Source organism: Saccostrea cucullata, unplaced genomic scaffold, assembly GCF_032062105.1.
Source record: "Saccostrea cucullata isolate Sc308-1 unplaced genomic scaffold, CSIRO_AGI_Scuc_v1 ctg693, whole genome shotgun sequence".
In the NCBI taxonomy this organism is placed as follows: domain Eukaryota; kingdom Metazoa; phylum Mollusca; class Bivalvia; order Ostreida; family Ostreidae; genus Saccostrea; species Saccostrea cuccullata.
Genome location: NW_026923875.1, coordinates 56,317 through 77,103, shown reverse-complemented (window position 1 = coordinate 77,103; position 20,787 = coordinate 56,317). Strand labels below are relative to the sequence as shown.

General features: G+C 33.5%; 1 protein-coding gene across 1 annotated transcript; it reads left to right on the top strand.

The window, feature by feature from the left end:
• The first annotated feature begins 5,504 nt into the window (after nucleotides 1-5,504).
• LOC134265164 (uncharacterized) lies at nucleotides 5,505-16,008 on the top strand. Its single transcript, XM_062747415.1, has 9 exons — nucleotides 5,505-5,595; nucleotides 6,711-8,243; nucleotides 8,765-9,091; nucleotides 9,318-9,382; nucleotides 10,048-10,302; nucleotides 10,557-10,778; nucleotides 11,013-11,043; nucleotides 15,287-15,426; nucleotides 15,869-16,008. The coding sequence occupies exons 1-9, from the start codon at nucleotides 5,535-5,537 to the stop codon at nucleotides 15,986-15,988; spliced, it is 2,754 nt and encodes a 917-aa protein (XP_062603399.1). The 5' UTR covers nucleotides 5,505-5,534; the 3' UTR covers nucleotides 15,989-16,008.
• The last annotated feature ends 4,779 nt before the right edge of the window (nucleotides 16,009-20,787 follow it).

Sequence of the window (20,787 nt, the reverse complement as noted above, 5' to 3'; positions counted from 1 at the left end):
CATACAACATTTCTTTAAAATACCACAAAATGAGTTTATCTGGTAATTTAACCAGTAAGAAATCCTCAAACTACTTAAAAACTTACTGCAGCATGTTGTTTTGTCGCTAGTTAAATCCCACATAACAAGTTATAAACAAGTCACAAATCGCAATACACTTGTCAATATGACGTCATTTGTTACAACGTGACGTAGTTTGTATGCAGTGAGAGACACATCAAGCAATATTTTCTCAACAAAATATGTATTCTCTCATTAAATAAAATATAATTTTCAGATATTCTGTGGGACAATAACTTGAATTTGATGTCTTCTTCGCTATTTTATTGATATATTTTCTGTAAATTACGTATTTAATTGACACTGCCGTATATTTGTATGCAAGTGCATCGGAGGGTAATGTGAGGGGTCTTAATAAATCGATCTAGCGCAAGGGCATACATTCTATGGATCAAAGTAAGCTTTTACATTTCAACTATTTAACTAATAAGGTATCTGAAAAGTGCTGCGATCCTGATGAAATCTTAAAAACAATTTAATTATATCAATATTTCATGCCGCTGACCAGCAAAAAATATAGCATTCGGTCATACAAATGTAATTTTAACAATGAAATTGCAGAATTTAGACAGGATCGCAGCATTTTTTAGAAACTACAATGCTTGTTGAAAATATTTATATGCTAAACTTAGAAAATTAACTTGGTTATGCCCTTGCACTAGTGACATTTATATGTGACATCAATACTTCAAGTCAATGTGCTAAAATCGCGTGCCTGTCGCATCACGTGACTAGTCTAAATATAAAATATAATCGTCCTCGATATGTAGTTATAAATCATAATTACAGTTATCCGATATAAATAATGTACTAAAAAATAATCGCCAACCCGATTACGAATACATTTTTAAATACAAAATTTAGCCGATATTTCCATTGCGCACCTTAACTGTACTGCGATTTGGAGCATGATACCGAAAATACGAAAACACTATAAGTAAGCATTAACTATGATATATATATATATATATATATATATATATATATATATATATATATATATATATATATATATATATATATATATATATATATATATATATATATATATATATATATAGGATCTCCCGTGGTTTGAGGTTTTCTATGATTTTTATAAACGAGTTGTTTGTTTTCTATCCCCAAGCCTTGGCGAAGGGATAGAAAACACACAACGAGTTGGAGATTCTTTTTATCACATATTTTTGTTCACTATAAATGTGCATTTTGTTGGTATTTCTAAATAATTTAATTCTAGCTGTAACGCTTTATTTGATTGGATAAAAAATTATTTTATACTGTATAAAATGGGTTGCCTACGTCACAATGACTAGCGTCAGAAACGTATTAATCTGCCTGACGTTACATTCAAATTTTGTAAAAATTTAAGTCATTTTGTTTGTACAATAATCGTTTTTTCTTACATTAGATGAATGAAAATTAAATTATGAGGAATGAATTTAATAGCTACCCATTTTATACGGTATAAACTGGGTTGGGGCAGTTTACGCTTTATAAACCTCGGACCAAATAACGTAATAAATAAAATTACGCTGTATGAAATAGTCCGTACAAATATAAAAGAAAGAAAATATTTCAGCGCTTATTTTTTTAATTTGTGAATGAAATCTTGTTAAAATACATCAAATAAAGTGAAATTTTACAAATTAAGTCATTCTCTCCATCATACACATGTATATTTGTTTATTTACATTACGTCACACGGCGTAGGAATACCTAGTGTTGATACGAAAACGATATCACATGAGCTATATGAACAGGATAACGTGGAAAATATGTGATAATGTAAAATATATACATTTGCAAATGTTTTTCTCTATATAACACTACTGAAGGCAAGCGTTTTTATAACTGTATAAATATAGGTATGGGGTCAAGAGGTCATAGATGTACGTTTGGATAAACGTTCTACGTAATTTCTCTGTGACGTCATAGAGGGTCGACGCACGTTTAGTGGATTACATACATGCCGTTGGGTTTGAAAAATTAACGCATTTAACACGTTAAAAGTAATATAAAGTATGAATAAGTCACAAATGTAAATATAAGTAATAAGGTATCATTCGGCCTTCGGGCTTCACGGGATTTGATCACGTGACCAACCCGTTTTACATCTCAATAAAACTCAAAAAATGATACCTTATTTCTTAAGTATCCAGAAAATTATAATATAACATGAAGTAACTGATTTTATTATTCCTCATTATAAATATTCTACACAACGCGTTATCTGAACGGTTCTAGGTTATCACGTGATCCGACCGTAAAACTTCATATTTCACGGCAGTAGGCACGCAATTCTTCATATTCCACCTCTTCGAAACACTTAGTGTATTTTCTAGCAATATAGTTCTCTTTCGTTGAACGAAAACTCCCGAGAGTTGTAGACGTCACAATAATCTGGTTTACGTCACAAAATTGATGATAATGTGTTGACCGCAGGGTTTTATACTTACTTTACGTTAAAACAGTAGGCACCCTCTCTCTCTCTCTCTATCCACCTTGATAAACGTCTTTCCCGAGACAGAAGATTTTGGTTTTGATGATCGCCATGCTTATTTTTGGAAAGGATATTTATATCATCCCATTCTGCTGCCGAGATTTGACCATTTCTGACGAATGAATTGTCCTTGTTTTAAAAATTATTTTACATTGAAAGAAATATAAAACTCAGAAAATCTTGCAGCTTTTGTAACAGTTGTAACGTTGCGGAAGGTGTCACGTTACCGCCTATATCACGTGATTCGCGAATGAGCAGAAGGGTGGCAGATATGCATTAAAATCGGAGAAACTAGTTAATTTAAAATATAATCAACACTGACACCAAATGTTATTTCTTTTATTGGAATTATTTAATTAGTTCGCGAACTTTTTGAACACTCCTTGTATGATGCGTTGACTCCTGATATTTAAAGTCTTTTTCTGGCATTGGAAATTTAAGCAAGAAAATTACTTTATTGATAGAAGTTTAGCAGATACTTCAAGGGAATTTTAATTATTCAGATAAACATCAAAAGTGGGGATGTATGATGTATTATAAATTTTTTGATATATATATTTCTAAAAATGTGTTCATTTTATGTTTAAATTGGCTCAATTTTTGGGTAGACTTTACTTTACCGGTCCCCAGATCCGCAAGATTCTCGTGCTCATTGGTCTATGACGCAACAACTACGTCACTCAACTGAAATGGGTTAAATTTGCATGCACACTATTCGACTGATTAGGGTTAGTCTTATACCCATCTGAGAGATTAGGTTTAGTCCTTGCACTAGTATTCGACTGATTAGGGTTAGTCTCGCGTCCACCCGAGAGATTAGGGTTAGTCCTCGCACATTATTCGACTGATTAGGGTTAGTTCAGCATCTACCCGGGAGATTTCGTCTGAACTTCTAAGTCTTTGCATACCATACGATGGATTAGGGTTAGTGAATCGTTCTTTTAGTTAAGTTAAGAAATTCAGTTGTTTCTGTAATTTTTTTAAGATCATAATTCAGATTCACAGGCATTTCCTTCGTTTGTTTACATGGAAGATTGGCTAAGTCCGAAAGAATTGACACTAAGCATGCGCCGCACGCGCTTCGTTCAGAATTATTCTTTGTCAATTTTTTCCATGAACAAACAACTATTTATTGATTTTTTAAGAGAACGAAGTTAAAAACTTTCTTTAGAAACAAAGTTTTGAATTAAACTTTTAACCGTATAATTCAATTTTGGGGTCAAAAGGCCAAAAAAACCTCGTTATTAAATTTTTTTTTGATCGCTTATGTCCTGAAGTCGCCTTCGGCGACACTACATTTTAGTGCGTTTTTCTGGGGACCAGTAAAGTAAAGTCGTTCCAAATTTTTCCTGGACTTTCAGAATATATTTACTATATTTGTCATAATTCATCGAATGAATTCATGTGAAATAATTCAATATATATTTAAGAAGAAGCATAACACATTTCAATGAAAAAAAAAACAGCTTTAAGTACAACCATTTTCTTCTAATAAAACCCTCTGCAACAAAATATAGTTCATGGCTTAACCCTACTTGACTTGGACTTAATTGCGATTTTTGCAATATAGATATACTAATATAATTTGCTTTGTACATGTAGAATCTAAATTCAATGTTAAACCTTAAAAATGATGCAATTTTTTTCTTAGAAATAAAGGTCCAGACAAAATCGAATTAAAAGCACAGGATCGAACGTCCTTGAAGCTTCGGATTTTGCATGAATTTTGGTCCATAAGTCTTTCAGGGCAGGACTGCCCCTAAACAATTTTGATAGGCTTGGGTGTAAGGAATAATTTCATTAAGATGGGGTATTTAGGGGCACCCATGCCTCCTTCATCTTCCAATTGTTCATACTTCTCTGTTTCTGTTCTGCTGAGACCGTTCATTTTCCCTGGATGTGACATCGATTTCACCCTTTTTAATTAATCTAACTCCCTTACTACTGTAACAATTTACGACATGTACTCTTAAGAGGGACCCTGCGTCCTGTACAATTTTCTTTACTGGCCACTCTCGCCCTGTCCTATCACCAAAGTTATATACTTTTACATCAGGAGTAATCCGAGATTCGTCGGTCTCTTTCCTTGCTTTGAGACATTGATACATATGAAGGAAACACTTGTCGCAATATTAAAGGCTGAGAAATTAAAGTTGGAGAAATATCATATTACAAATGTACAGCAGGTATTGCATTCTCCGTTGTATCTTTTTGTTTTGTTAAAAGGAATATGAATATAAAAATATCAAGGAAAATTGTCACTCCCATAGTAATTAATTCTGTAAATGACAATAGATAAAAATATTGATATATTAATAGATCTACCCCTCAAAATGAATGTCCTTATAATGCATAATGAATAGCAATCAGATTAGTACCAGTCCTGATTAAAATTAACTTTCTTTGTAAATAAATTAAAGAAAGGATTATATTATTTTAACTGTGTACACGTAGAAATAGAGGCTTTCGAATTTGCCGCGAGAATTTTCTTTTGGGTCATGGTTAATAAAAACACACCCTTGATGATATGCATAGTTCGAAGTTTAGACCCGTGAAAGTTGAAAGGTATTCTGAGCTGATGATCTCGGAAATTGATGCCGACACGTGATCAATATGTTTCAACAGTTCCAGGTACAAACTTTGAAAAACACTCTCTTTAACGTTCTTTAACTTCTTACAATTTTATTCCCTACTTTCGTTTTTGATATACTTTAGTAGACCCTGTGCATGGTCACTCATTGCTTTAAAGAAAATCCAGGTAGATGTAGGGTACTGTGAAATACTTATTCTAATGGTGGTTATTTTTCGTGGTTTTGAAGGTATGTACAGATCCAGGGATTCATGTCCACCACGAAATGCAATTTTACACATGCATTACTACTAAACAGTTCTTCAACCACGAAATCAAATCCCCTTGAACCTAAATATATTCCTCAAACCAAGAAAATTGGACATTTGAACAAATTGAAAAAAAATGTCGTCCAGAAGCTTGAGAGTACCAACATTTACAGATCCTCCAGATTCTGAAAGATCAGGTAGTACTATTGAATGTATACACACACACACACACACACACACACACACACACACACACACACACACACACACACACACACACACACACACACACACACACACACACACACACACACACACACACACACACACACACACACACACACATATATATATATATATATATATATATATATATATATATATATATATATATATATATATATATATATAAATATATATATCTGTCTCTGTGTGTGTGTGTGTGGTTGTGTGAGAAAGGGGGGGGGGTTGCGGTGGTATATAAATGTGTTTTATGCGGGCATGGCTGGTAACTTGTGCTTCTTGCTACAGTTACGCATACATATATTGTTCCCGTATTGAGTAAGCCCTAATCTAACTGCAAGTCAAACTGATGTTTTCTCACACACCCTTGTACAGTCTAAACATTGTGGAATTAAAAATTAAACAGATGATTAAAATATCGACATGGACGTATGAGAAAACATCAGTGTGAAATTCTCGTTCAAATTCATTTTTAAGCTACCTGAGTTAATTTCAAACGCAAAAATTATCAAATAAAAAGTTGTAAAGTGTATTCTTTCAGGGAACGATCATATGGTTTTGAGCTGGGGAGGGAGGGGGGGGGGATTTTGTTGAGTCAGTTATCTATATCCATTGCTATATAAAACAAAATATATTCATTTCAAGGCTGATAAGGAAAATATTTTTCTTTACGAAAAATGTTTGACCAACAAAAGTGGGAATGGGATGTTCAAAGTTTAACTCTAAATCATCTGTTTATTTGCAACATCTGTCACCCCTACAGGAATTATGTGGTCTTCCCCCTTTTTTTTAAACACATTCCTGAAAAACAACTTGTTCAAATATGATTTAGTTATGCTTAAGAATTTAGTTACGATATAAAATCGGTAGAAGTTGAAACTTAATTCAAAATTCTTAAGTCAATTTACCGAGACATAAGCATTATCTATTAAAAGCTCCGTCTTTTACTGATTTTATTTTATTATTATGTACATGCATGATAGATGAGTGGAGGAAATTTATCTGCTGGATGTATAAAAAATTAATGTCATTACAAGGATTGGCGTACCTTTTATATTCGTATTTTCAGGAGTCGTATGTGTTTTCAAGGCATTGGAAAAAGAGTATAATAAAATATTTAGAACCACAATTTATCAGTTCCAGAAATGGAATTTCTTTATAACATCGAATGAACCTTTAAATCTTTTTAAAAAACAATTAGAAGACATAGAAACTGAAGTGAAACTTAAAATAGTACCTGCTTCATGTGTTGTGGTTGAGTTTACCTCACGAACTCAGGATGAGCACTTTGAGCTTTGGATCGAAAAATGTTATGAAGTTCTAGAAAAATGTTTTAGGGACCTCGTATTGCTAATATTGAGTGGACCTCAGGATAATATTCAACATCTTTTTAGAGAGATAGAAAAATCTGGCATGGTTGGGGACGATTCTTTATCAATATTTGAAATGAAAGGTGCAACTGAAATTTTTCTGCTAGAAAGAGGAGAAGTTGTATTTGATCTTATTATGAGTATGCAGAAACATATGGAAAACATCAGAATATGGAGCCCAGAGACAAGAGAAGGCATTTTATTCAATGTGTTTACCATACCTGATTTGCAATACCGACTGAACAGAGTGTTTAAAGGAACTGAGAAAACAATGTTAGAATATCCATATGTACAAATATATCAAAGTGGGATGATAATCAAAATAATGGGAAATGAAAATGATTGTGCTACAGCAAGTAATTACCTTAAAGCCAATTCCTGGATGGCAGGTATCCACTTTGAAATTTGTGAATATTTTGATGGGTTTTTGTTCTTTCTAGACAGAAAAAATGTCCAAGAATGTATTGATAGACAAATTGCTACAATCAATGGCACCTGGGCAGTTATTAGACCACCACAGAGCAATGAAATGCTTTTAGTATACGGGAATACTTCTCATGATACAAATATGATAATCAACATATTGTTGGAATCTATCAAAGTCAGAGAATATGGTGTCTTGAATTCAACAGATACGGAGGATATCGTCAACAAATGGAAACTACATGCCGAGCATCTGGAGAAGAGTTTACAGGGCAAACTTTGTTTGCTGACAAACACAAAGAGAAAAGTCGGCTTCGTAAATTTAACATTCGTTTACACTTCTGATCTTGAAGAAGAGGAAAGTTTGAAGATACTTTTTCGCCAAGTTGAACTACGAGTACCTGGAAAAGAGTCGATACAAATGAAGGCCAAACATTTCATTTGGCTAAAAGAATATTACATGGAATTTCTGCAAACAGAGGCCAAGAGAACCGGTGTTACCATAGATTTTGTTCAAGAGAAAAACGAAGTTAAAATTGCAGGTCTGTCTTCAGCTTTGATGGAGATAAAACAATTGATTAATTCAGTATGTCCGAAAGAACTGATTTTATTGCTCCCGTTTGAAGCTCTACCTTCTAAGGTAACAGATTTTCTGCGCGAATGCCAATGCTGCTTTGTGTACAGTCCATTTAAAAATTCACGATTGTGGATAAAAGGAAATACAGGAATTGTCGTTTACAAAGGCGAGTCAGGAACAAAATGCCTCTACTATGATGTCCAAGTGAAGCCAGTGGAGTCTGAAGGAAAAGGTAATGTACATACATGAAGAAGTTGTGTTTAAATTGTTAAAATTGGTAAAAGAATACTCGAGAGATCGAGAGACAAAAAGGAGAACATTTTGTAAAATTCTCATAAAACAAAGAAGGTATCGCTAAAAATTCCCTTAAACTGTTAAATTGTTGCTTGTATAAGAATGTACATTATGTCATCGATCTCTGTAAAATTTTGGATCAGTCGCTATGAAGAAGTAAGCGTTCTTTGTCGACTGGTCACAGCTGCCATGGGAAACATGTTAAAGCAATAGCAGCTGCAACTTTGATGTCGGAATATTAAGATAATACTAAAATATTTTATTTTTGTCTAATTGAACATAAAGGTCCAAATTACATACAAATACTGTTTATCATTATAACACATTTTAATGGCAAAATAAAATTCTCAAAAATGCAGTTCATATTGCTTTAAAGTCAATCCGTATACTCTTCTTTTTTCAATTTAATTGCAATTAACTATGTAATCTTTTTTATACTATTATATTATACATCTGCAGATACGGTTATTGAATGGCTTAATGACGAGAAAACTGCGCTGCTGAAATTCCCATTATGGCGTGAAGGAGGAACAAGAGAAAAAAATCAAATTGAAGAGGTTTTACAACTGTTGTTTACCGAGGTTAAAAAGCAGAACAAAAAATATGTAGCTTTTGACTTGCAAAATCTGGCAATTTGGCCAATGAAAACGTGTGTTAAAAGTATTATTGACTGTGTCCCCAAACCTCCAGAAGGCCTTATAATCTGGATCAGTCATCCCGATGAAAATGCGTTTCAAACTGTTATCGACTGCCTTAAGGAAGCAGAATTCACCAAGACTGAGGGAGGTATGACACTTCTCAAATTACATCCATATCTTGTTTTAATTTAATATTTTCATGTCAATGTCAAATAAATTAATTTTTGTGAACGTTTAAGCACATTAAGCGAGTTAAACATGTTACATGAACAGTGTGTACTCAGTTTTATGGAATTTTTATAGAAGATTAAATAATGTGAAGCATATATATTTATTTGAAGAGAATACTATACAACTGTATTTATATTTTCCAGATCTTAAAAGCTCCAAAATTGAGTTAAAGGTTGTCAAAGGAAGGATAGCAAAACTACAAGAAAAGGTATTTTATCTCAAGAACACGACAAGTAACTTTTATGATGGTGATATGACCTTTCTTTAAAATAGAAGAATTAGACAATCTACTCTATGGACGCTGGATTTGAAAAATAACCAGTTATTTTTGGTGTTTCTGATGTTTCGTGGGGTTTATTATTTTTTTTCAAAAAAAAAAAATGTTTTCTACATTTTACTCAGAGACCGATTGATTTCCAGAAATGGTGAAAAATTGTAAATCAATACAATAACGTCGGTTACTCTGAGTAAAAATGGAAAAACTGTTGCATTGATGAGAATGAATAAGTTTAAATTTTCTTATCTATGTCAAACATATTAATTGCAATGGAACATGTGCAAGACCAATGACTTAATCATACCCAAAGTAAATGTTCAGGTTGTATACAAAAAGAGTGCTTTAAGAATATGCTACATGAACATATTAAGTAATGAAATGATGCAGTCTTCTATTGCGTAGATGGAGTGACAGATATTGGTTAAAAATCAAAAAGAGAAAATTAGTAATGAAGAAAGACATCAATTTTCATTTTTCTGTTTTTAAGTTGATCATAACAAGCATTGTACAGCATTGCCACCAAATCCCACTACCATCAAAACACTGCAGACTTCAATTTTATTTTATACTGGAAAAAAAAACATTGGTACTTTTAGGTAGATGTTATTGTTAACACAACGTCATTGAGCTTAGATATGACAAGTGGAGCAGTTTCTGCATCCATATTAGAAGCTGCAGGTGATGGACTGAAAACAGAGATAGCCCAAATTCCAGCCGACCTCACAACAGGTCAAGTAATTAGGGTCAATTATGGGGATGTTGCTGAGACATTCGGATACAGATTGAATTGTGAGAGAATCTTTCACGGGGCTCTTTATAAATGGAAGGATGATCAAGAAAAAGCAATGGACGTAAGTATGAATCGTGCTTTTATTTACACTTTGAAAATTATTTCATATTTAACGCAATATAATTAAAAGTATTATTTTTCTCATTAATCACTCAGTCGAAACTCAGATAGACATTACCTTTCAGGAATCTCAAATTCTTATGTTATTCATCAGAGTTTACAATTTCGATTTTTGTAATCTTTGTTTATTTTGGAGGGGTGGTGGTGTATGGGTGGTAAAGTTATGAACTGAAAATATGTTTTACATTCTTTTAGGTTCTTCGACAATTTGTGAGGAACTGCATATCTCTGGCAGACGAGAGAAAATTTAAAACTTTGGCATTCCCTGCCATTGGAACCGGACAGTTAAAGATTCCTTCAGTTCTGGTAGCAACTAGTGTGAAAAGTATAGTTGAAGAGTATGCAGCTTCAAACGATCACAAGCATGTAGAGAAAATCTTATTTGTTATTCATGAAAAAGATGAAGAAAATTTCAAAGTGAGTTAAATTTTCTAGTAAAAAAAATCAGAATTTTTTTCTTTTCTTAATTTCTACCACTAATTTTGGTCAAATACAAAAATATCTTGCTCAGCAAATTCAGCAAGAATGATTATCAAATTTCATTTATCACCGACCCCTATCTACTTGATTTTTCTTGTCTCGTATAATTGTAAAATATCCACAAAGCTAGAGTCACACAAGAGAAATTCTAATTGCTTGATTTCTTTTTAGGTCTTTCGGACTATTTTGGAGCACGAAAATGGTAATTGTTTTGCATATATAAATACATGTTTTAAGAGTCTTTGCAAATGACTGTTCCTCATAGAGAAAGTAAGATAATATAAAATATCATTGCACACTCAAACAATCAAATTCTGCAAAATCACAAATTTTCGTGGGTTTTGATTTTCGTGGTAATAATGAATTTACATTAATTGCTACCGAACTATTCATCAACCATAAAATTAGATCCCCACCAACTAATATATTTTCTTCAAAAAAAGCGAAAAATTTAACCCTTGAAAATATGTGATTTAATTGTAGATAAATATATATTTTTTTTAAAATTCCGAACAATTTTTTAGCCTCAAAGTTGTCAATTAAACATTTATATTTTATAGAAATGAAAAATTAATTATATTATACAGAAAATCTTGTCAAAACAACACAAAATAGACGATGGTTGATCCAAAAGTTATATCACAGTGTCCTTTTCTTTGATATTTGGCGTCATATTATCAAAATCAATATACCAAAAGATGCACAAATATAATTCTAATGAACATTGAAATCTTAATTAGATGACGTTTATTTGAATTTATTTTATAAATGTTTAAAACATAGAGCATAGGGGGTGTCGCCGCGTCACAACGGAACGTCACGTTTTAAAGTGTATTTTTTAGAATGAAAAAAAACAAACACATTCAAAAGATTCTAAAAGAGCACTTAATCTCTCATTTTTTTTAAAAGACACAATTCTCGTAATTTTCTAGTCTTTAATTGAAAATTAATTGACGGCATCGGTATTTGTGATCATAAACATTGTTGTTATACATATATCACATGATTCGAGGGTGACATACCAGAATATAACATTTTTGAAGAAGTTTCCCCATTATATCACGAATATAATATTTTTATCCATATGTCCTGAAAAACTGCCTAATCACACCGGATACAGTTATGTTCCACCGGAAACAGTTATGTTGCCCTCCCGAACACAGTTATGTTCCCTCGAGAACAATCATTCTGCATATTAATTACGTCAGGTTCGAAATTCACAGAGGCAGTTGCTAAGCAAACGTAAACAGTTCCGCGAAAGTTAAAAAGTCGAGACAACGTCTGCGATTTGTTTATTTGAATTCAGAGGAATATTAATTAGATAACATTAAATCGATGAGAAAAATTCTTAAAATACAACAAAGGTTATCAACGCAAGTGTCACCAGCATACTGAAAAAATTCGGCCATGAAACCGGATGAGATATTTCGGAATTATACTCAACGTACATATATATGTATGTACATAGCGTTCAATAAATATGTAATATGATCAATTTGGGTTCAATGCTTAAAAAATGTTATATAACATATATTACATGACTTAATTCTCGGGCAACAATACCAGAAAATTTGCCCCTCGGTGACAGGAAAGCCCTGGAGTGTTATGTCGCCCTCTGCCTGCGGCATCGGGCGACATAACACTCCAGGGCTTTCCTGTCACCTTGGGGCAAATATTCTGGTATGCTGCCCTCGAAGCCATGTAATATAATTATATATATATAATATAACATTTTTGAATAACTTTTCCTATTATATCACAAATGTAATAAGTTTCGCTATAAACCCTGAAAAAATTCCGAGTCACACCGGAAACAGTTCTGTCCGGCCGGAAACAGTTATGTCAACCCTCGCCAGAAACAGTTATGTCACTATTTCGATCACGTTCACGTGTATTTAGGTTACGCATTTTAGTTCGGGTTCGAGATTTTATGACGTCGGTTGCTAAGCAAAAGTAAACAGCGTATTTCTCAACGTCAGGAATGCATTTTTGGATTATTTGTGAACATTTTAACGATTTTGAATGATTTTAAATTTTCTTTTAATTTTAAAAATGTCATATAACATATACCGCATGGCTTCTCGGGCGACTATACCAGAATATTTGCCCCTCGGTGACAGGAAAGCCCTGGAGTGTTATGTCACTCTCTACCTTCGGCATCGGGTGACATAACACTCCAGGGCTTTCCTGTCACCTCGGGGCAAAAATTTTGGTATGTCACCCTCGAACCCATGTGATATATGTATAATATTTGCCCCTCGGTGACAGGAAAGCCCTGGAGTGTTATGTCACCCGATGCCGAAGGCAGGGGGTGACATAACACTCCAGGGCTTTCCTGTCACCGAGGGGCAAATGGTCTGGTATAGTCGCCCGAGAAGCCATGTGGTATATGTTATATGACATTTTTAAAATTAAAGGAAAATTTAAAATCATTCAAAATTGTTAAAATATAAACAAATAATCCAAAAATGCCTTCTTGACGTTAAGAATCACGCTCCGTTGTTTACATTTGCTTAGCAACCGACGTCATAACATCTCGAACCCGATCTAAAATGCGAAACGTAACAACACGTGAACGTGATCGAAAGGATGACATAACTGTTTCCGTCGGGGGTGACATAATTGTTTCCGGCATGACATAACTGTTTCCGGTGTGACTCTGCATTTTTCAGGGTTTATAGCGAAACCTATTACATTTGTGATATAATAAGAAAACTTATTCAAAAATGTTATATTTTACTTTGTTGAATTGAACAAAGGGATTGTCGAAATGGGGAAAAAATGGATTGACGAGTTGTAATGCATTTGTTGCTTCAAAATATGGGAATCATCACAAGCAACAGTAACGTTAATTAATCAGACTTACAGAATAAAGAAACTAAATAAGAGATATCTTGATAGATGGTTTCAGCAAATTTGGACGGGTAATTGGTCACTGAATGATCAGCAGAGGACAAAAAGACTGAAAGATAGGAGATTGGACGGAAACGTTCAATGGATCTGGCGTAAAAAAAAGGACAGACGTATAGAGTGAAATGCATATGTGAATTTCTAAGTTTGTCTTTGCTACTGTTCAAAAAATTTTGACAGAGGGCTTAATTATGAAACGAGTGAGTGTATAATGGTACCAAGAACCCTTTAAAAAAGTGGAACTGGTGAAAGTGTTTGCAAATCACAAATATTTTTTGAATGAAACGAAGGGGAAACGCCTAAAAGTATGAGGTGCGTATCCGTCATATGACGGTTTATTTAGGTGCGGCGACTACCATAAACGCAAATGTTTAGAATCATTTTGGAAAGTACATGTATATATCATATTCCTTTGAATTTTTCAGGTCTGATTTAAAATATATAAAGCGTCCATCTTGTATAATTTTGTTGCTGTGCGTTGATTTGTAGCAATTTTATCAAAGTTGTGACATTACCTTTCGATCAACCCTCGTATTTAAAAATTACAATTACGACTTCTAGCATTTTGAAATCTTTTAGCGTTTGCAACATTTTTAGATCAGTTGAGCTGAAAGCTCAATTGAACTTTTCTGATCACCCATTATCCGTCGTTTGTCTGCCTGTCTGCCCGTCCGTAAAGTTTTCACATTTTCAACGTTTTCTCAAAAACCACTGGGCCAATTTTAACTAAACTTTGTACAGAGCATCCTAGGGTGAAGGGAAATTTAAATTGTTCAAATAAAGGGCCAGTTACCCTTCCAAGCGGAGAAAATCAAAAAATACAAAAATAGGGTGAGGTTATTAAAAAAATCTTCTTCTTAAGAACCACTAGGCCAGAAAATTGAAGCATCCTGAGTTAGTGAAGATTCTAAATTGTAAAAATCATGACCCCTGGGGGGTAGGGCGGGGCTACAATAGGGAATCCAAGTTTTACATAGAAATATATAGGAACGATCTTTAAAAATCTTCTTCGCAAGAACCAGTGGGCCAGGAAAACTGAAACTTATGTGGAGGCATCCTGGGGTAGTGTAGATTCTAAATTGTAAAAATCATGTACCCCGGGGGTAGGGAGGGGCCACAATAGGGAGTCGTAGTTTTATATAGAAATGTATTGAAAAATTCTTCCTCTTTGCGCCAGTTGGCCAGGAAAGCTGAAATTTAGGTGGAAGCATCCTAGGGTAGTGCAGATTCTAAATTGTTAAAATAAAGATATGGGTTGGGAGGGGGTAGGGGGCCACAATAGTTGTAAGAAGAGGGGAAATCTTGTAAAGAACTGCATCAACAAAGTTACTCGGGTGAGTGATGTGGCCCATGGGCCACTTGTTTATTTCATCTTCCTGTTTTGGAGAATATCCATATATATTTGAGGTCATAAATGCAAAGTCATTATTTACTTTAAAAAACGTAATTATATTGTATAAATGTATAAATTAAGTCAGTGAAGGAAAACTGTCCCTCTGTAGTATCAATTTTCGATTTAAATGTACTTCTTGCAGCTGCATGGAAAACCAGAGAAACGCCTGAAATTCCAGTGCTTTACAGATTTTCTGTGTATGGCGAAGAACAAAATGTAGTGGGTGCAATGAATGTTCTTGCTGGAATGTTTCGAGAACATGTCAATGAAAAATATAAATTGGTAAGAATTTCTTAAATTGTAACGTACACTGTACAGCTGATTTATCCAAAAATGGTTAGATTTTATATGTCTTTGTTTTACATAAAACTAAAATAAGAAAATGGCTTTATAAACTTTATTAAGCAATTTGCTCGGCGTGTGATTTATTGCATTCTCCCGGCCTGCCTGAGTGTTGCTTTGTCCGTAGCTTTTATCAAATTAATGATCAAGTGAAAAAGCTAATCTAAGTATAAAGGAATTACCGTCTGGTTTTTGAAACTGTTGATATATTTTTTATACTTATGAATAAAAGAAAAGTAGTTATAAAAATACATGTTATGATTCTGTATTTTTCTTTGCACATTTGCAATTTTGTTTATTCTTACTCCTTATTTCTTGCAAAATAGTACATTTGGTATATTGTATGCTGAGTGAAGTGATGTCCTCTCGTATATTGTTTCAGGCAATGTCTCAGAAAGAAGAAAAGAAAGAAACAAATCAGCAGAAAAGTGTTCAAGTTCAACCTGTTGTAAGAACAAGTAAGCAAATAAATCTAGAAGCATTACTTTTCATCTTATTATGAAGCATTTCTTTTTTACATTTCTTCCAAAAAGGTTTTCAGCTACTGGATAATTATTTTCTTACTTTATAGTGCTATTTGAATCAAAAGCACAATCGACATTTTACGGAAGCTTTATAAATGGTCTGGCTCGTCTGTTATAAAAAAAGTTAAAATGAATATTGTATGATTTGAAATAACATTTGAACTTAATTAATTACATGTAGTTCAGTTGTTGCACAATATGGTCGTGCTGTCATTCATCAAATAAAGTGATATAAATATTTCTAAGTTATTTTTCACGGATGATGTAAACTTCTTAAATGTTAAGCTTAATGCTTATTGCAGAAGAAAGAAATTTTTAAAGGCTGAGATTTTTAACCGAACGGTTTTCTCAGGTACAAATGTAAGGGGAGGGACTTAATACGCAAGTTTCGAGATTACTTCCCTTGGCGCGCTCTTGCGTCGAGGAGGGGAGTTTGGTTGTCGCGTAAACTTTGCTGAAATGGATACCTTTTGCACCTCTTTAGCAGGAGAGTTAAATCTCGAAACTCGTGTATTCTACATTCATGGCTCCCCGAGGCATTGATGGTCTTGCAGACCGTGAGAAGCGCTAATTCCTATTCACAAACAGTGTACACAGGAAATCCATGGGTATTACCTGTACAGCTTGCTGGCATACCGTTCGTCATTAAATAAGTAGATCTCGACATTGTGAATAAAAATTATCATTAGTAATTATAATAAATGATCATTGTAAAATTCAATAATTTCAGATATGTATAATATCAAAACAAGCAGAAATCTCACCGGTCGATTTTCGTTGAAAAAAAAATCTATGATAAGCTTACATTGTTCATCACAGCAGCAATAACTTGAGTGGTTGTTTTAAAAAAATAATGAAATACAGGTATTAATTCAACAGTAAAATACTCATCCTTGCCTGTCCCTTTCAAAATCTTAAAAACTATTCATTATTATCGTAAAAAGCAATTAGAGCTTCGATCACGGTCAAATAGAAACAGTTACTTTCCGTTTGTATAAAAAGTCGCGTGTACACGTGTTCCTATTTCTAGCAAATGTACATTCTGTATCTTGTGAAAAATTCGCCGTTTGTAATAGTTAGATCATATTAAGTAAAATTTTAGTGGTTAAGAAGGGGCGGAGGGAGCGAAGCTTCTTCTCTGAAACCACTGAACCAATTTTAACCAAATTCGGTATTCAGCATCTATAAGTGAAGGGAAACACAAATTATGAATTTAATGGTCCCCGCCCCCCTGGGGCCTGAGTGGTGGGGCCAAAACCACCAAAATTATTGCAATCTTTAAAAATCTTCTCCTTTACTCCTGGACATCAAGCAGACAAATTGTTGGCATTAGTGTAATGAGCATTGAGTCCTCTACCAAAATTGTGAAATTCATGGCCCCAGGGTCATGGGTTCTGGTTTTAAGGTGGGTTCTATTAATCATATAGTGAAAATGCATATTAATTCTTTGAAAGTACATGTATTCTTCTCTGCTCCTAGGTATTAAATAAACTAACTAAGTACATAGTTATGATGAGCAAGAGTGCCTCTTCCTAAATTATGAATTTTATGGCCCCAGGGTCAGGGGTTCTGGTGTTAGGGCGTGGCTCTATTGATCATATAGTTAAAATGCATTATTCTGTGCAAATCTTCTTCTCTGCTTCGTGGTATTAAATAAACTTACTAAGTGCATAGTTATGATGAGCAAGAGTGCAACTTGCAAAATTTTGAATTTTATGGTCCCAGGGTCAGAGTTTCTGGTATTAGGGCGGGGCTGTATTAATTATATAGTGAAAATGCATTACTTCTTTGAAAATCTCTTCCTTTGCTACTGGGTGTTATGCCAATGGTCCAAGTATATATATACTCAACAAAAAAAGAAACGCATATTCAGATTAAACATGATAATTTATGTTTTCAGTTTAATCCTTATTTTTTTAAAAGTGATTTTAGAGGGTTTGAATAAAAATTAAACATATTCTGTGTTGTGAGTAGAAAAGTGAAATTTTTGTCATTGTCGACGCCTCCAAATTCAAGGGGCATAACCCAATAACCAATCCATATATCTTTGCGACATCTAAGCGCTGGTGAATTTCCAATGTACGGATATCATGCACGATTACCAGCTCCTTTCAGTCTCTTGGGAAGAATTTATGCACATTTACGCTGATTTTTTCATTCAGCGATTGTAGCAGCAGTTTTTACAGCAAGTTAGAATCGCATGAGGTGCTGAAAGGGGGGGGGGGTCTGACGGTCCTGCCTTGGTGGCGTTACCTGCGGAAGACCAATTCATGGTCTTCCGACATTAGTTTAACGGTTGCAAAGCCAATTGATGTATTCCAAATGCAGTTGTAACTTTCTGTTGCGTAGCTCCATTTAGTATCATCGTTGGCCTGGTTGTGTTCATCTTTGTTTCGGCGTGGCATTGCAGCATGGACACTTCAATCAAATCTTAAATATGGGTTTAATAGGAGTGTTAATAGTTTCTCTAAATCCAAAATATCAACGAAAATAGACATCCGATTTAGAAGAAATCAGGAAAAACACTACTTATATAAACACGTTTAATCAAGGGAGATAATTAAACACTTTGGTTTTAAAACCCCATGTTGTGCTTTAAATGGGTCACAGGTATCCAATGATATACAAGATAGTTGTTCCATTAATAATTTAAAAATTTCTTTTACAAGTAAAACAATATGCGTTTCTTTTTTTGTTGAGTATATATATTTTATATTTATTATTTTTTATGCCCTTTGAAATCCGCTCTTTAGTATTATTTAACCATTTTATGATAAAAATTGCAAAATTTTGAATTTTGTGGCCCCAGGGTCAGTGGTTCCTTCTGGGTGAGGTGCACAACTGGTTATAAAGTGGAAGTGCATTTTCTCTTTGTTACTCTGATTTACCTCTGGGTATTAAGTAAATAGAGTAAGCATGCTAAGTTTATAATTATGATAAGCAATGGTGCCTCTTTCAGAATTGTGAATTCATGGACTATGGGGTAAAACAAGAACCAATTTTAATTGTATGAAAGTTGTTACATGATACTCAGGTGACCTATAAGGCCCGTGGGCTTCTTGTTTTACGAGTCAAAGTGCACATTCAAGGGTGAACATATTTTACACAATATCTTGTGCATACGAGTGATTTGAAAATTGAATTGACAAAATATTTTTCACAAGTAGAATTGTGGTTTAATGATCGAATGCTTTCATTTTGAGCAATTGGTTAATATTGCAAAGTTTTAAGTGTAATGCACGTTATCATTCGGAACATAAATCTGAAACAAAACTTTCTTAAAATTTGTATTTTGCTGTTTGTTTGAACTGATAGTGTATCGTCAACTTAGATAATGGTTTTATACACCTTAATTGTATACCAAACTTAAAATTTTGAAGAAGAAAATATCATTTTTCGTAGGAAATATAATTCCAGAAAATAGAGGCTGCGCTGCATGTAAGGGGGGGGGGGGGGGGTCTTCCACATCGGGTTAAAGAAAATAGACGACTGTGGGTGTTGGGTGTCAAGAAACTGGTCGAAATTGAATCCAGTTCCATTTTTGTTGCTTTGCAAGAAATACATGTATTAATTTGTGCACCTAATTTTTCCCATTTAAATTGTTGCTTAGACATAGAACTTAGAACGTATGCGTCTATGCTTTAATGGTAATGAAAATTCAATTTATGTTATATCAATGTAGAATGTACGTATATTGCTCAATAGAGCACATATAATATGCAACTGTAATTATTAACAACCCTTCTTAAGGGTGGTGGGGGTAACATTGTTTTGTTTTTGAGATTTGACGATATAGTTTTCACAAGCAATTAAGCATTTGAAATAATCAACAGATAAATGGTGGAAAGGGGGGGGGGTGTCATTATTCCTCCATAAATAAGTCAAAACTTGAATTTTCAATGCATCCCATTGTCAAGAACACAGATAAGAAAATTCATAAAATTCAATAATTTGAAATAATATATTCATTTTCCCCCGAATATACTTTTATTTTTGTATGATATATACGTGCGATATTTACGTGATATTTAACAAACACTTCGTAATCAGGTAATGGTGAAATATTTAACCTTCTGATATTTTTTTAAAATGTGCGTTTCTCTGAACAGATTCATAAAGAAACATTTTAGGAAATGTTTATTTGTCATTATTAAGCTTATCGTCAGATTTGATATAAACTTTTTAAGATAAAAAGAAAATAATTTCATTTAAATGAAAATTATGCCTGTTTTGTTTTTATTTATAACTGAATAAAAGATTTCACGTGTCAACCTTTTACAAATGTGCTTAAACGGTTTCATGCATGTTTATAGTTAAAAAAAAAAAATTGATGTGTATTATCTTAATTTTGTATTTTTCAAAAAAATCTTTCGTTTCAACATATGGCTTTTCAACATCACGTAAATACCTTGGTGTAAAATTAGCCCTCCAACCGCATTCATTTCGAAGGAGGTCAACAATGAAGTATGTAAATCTAATTGTGATTTTTAATAACTATACACCTTCATGTTTCGAATGACATATAAAAGTTTTAGTTTCAGTTCACAAGTTTTTTTTTACTTTACCCAAAGTCGATTTGGCACTATAAATTGAGAATGCGTGTAGAACCTATCGCACTTTTTCATTGGCTACTTAGTAAGCCCGCGGAATTACTGCATAGACATAAATTGTTAACAATTAAGTGATCAACTTAATAGAAAATTTAGCAGCGTGTGATTGGAGGAAAAGGCGGGTTCTAACGATGGTTTCGTCAAGTTAAAATAACAAATGTGTGTAA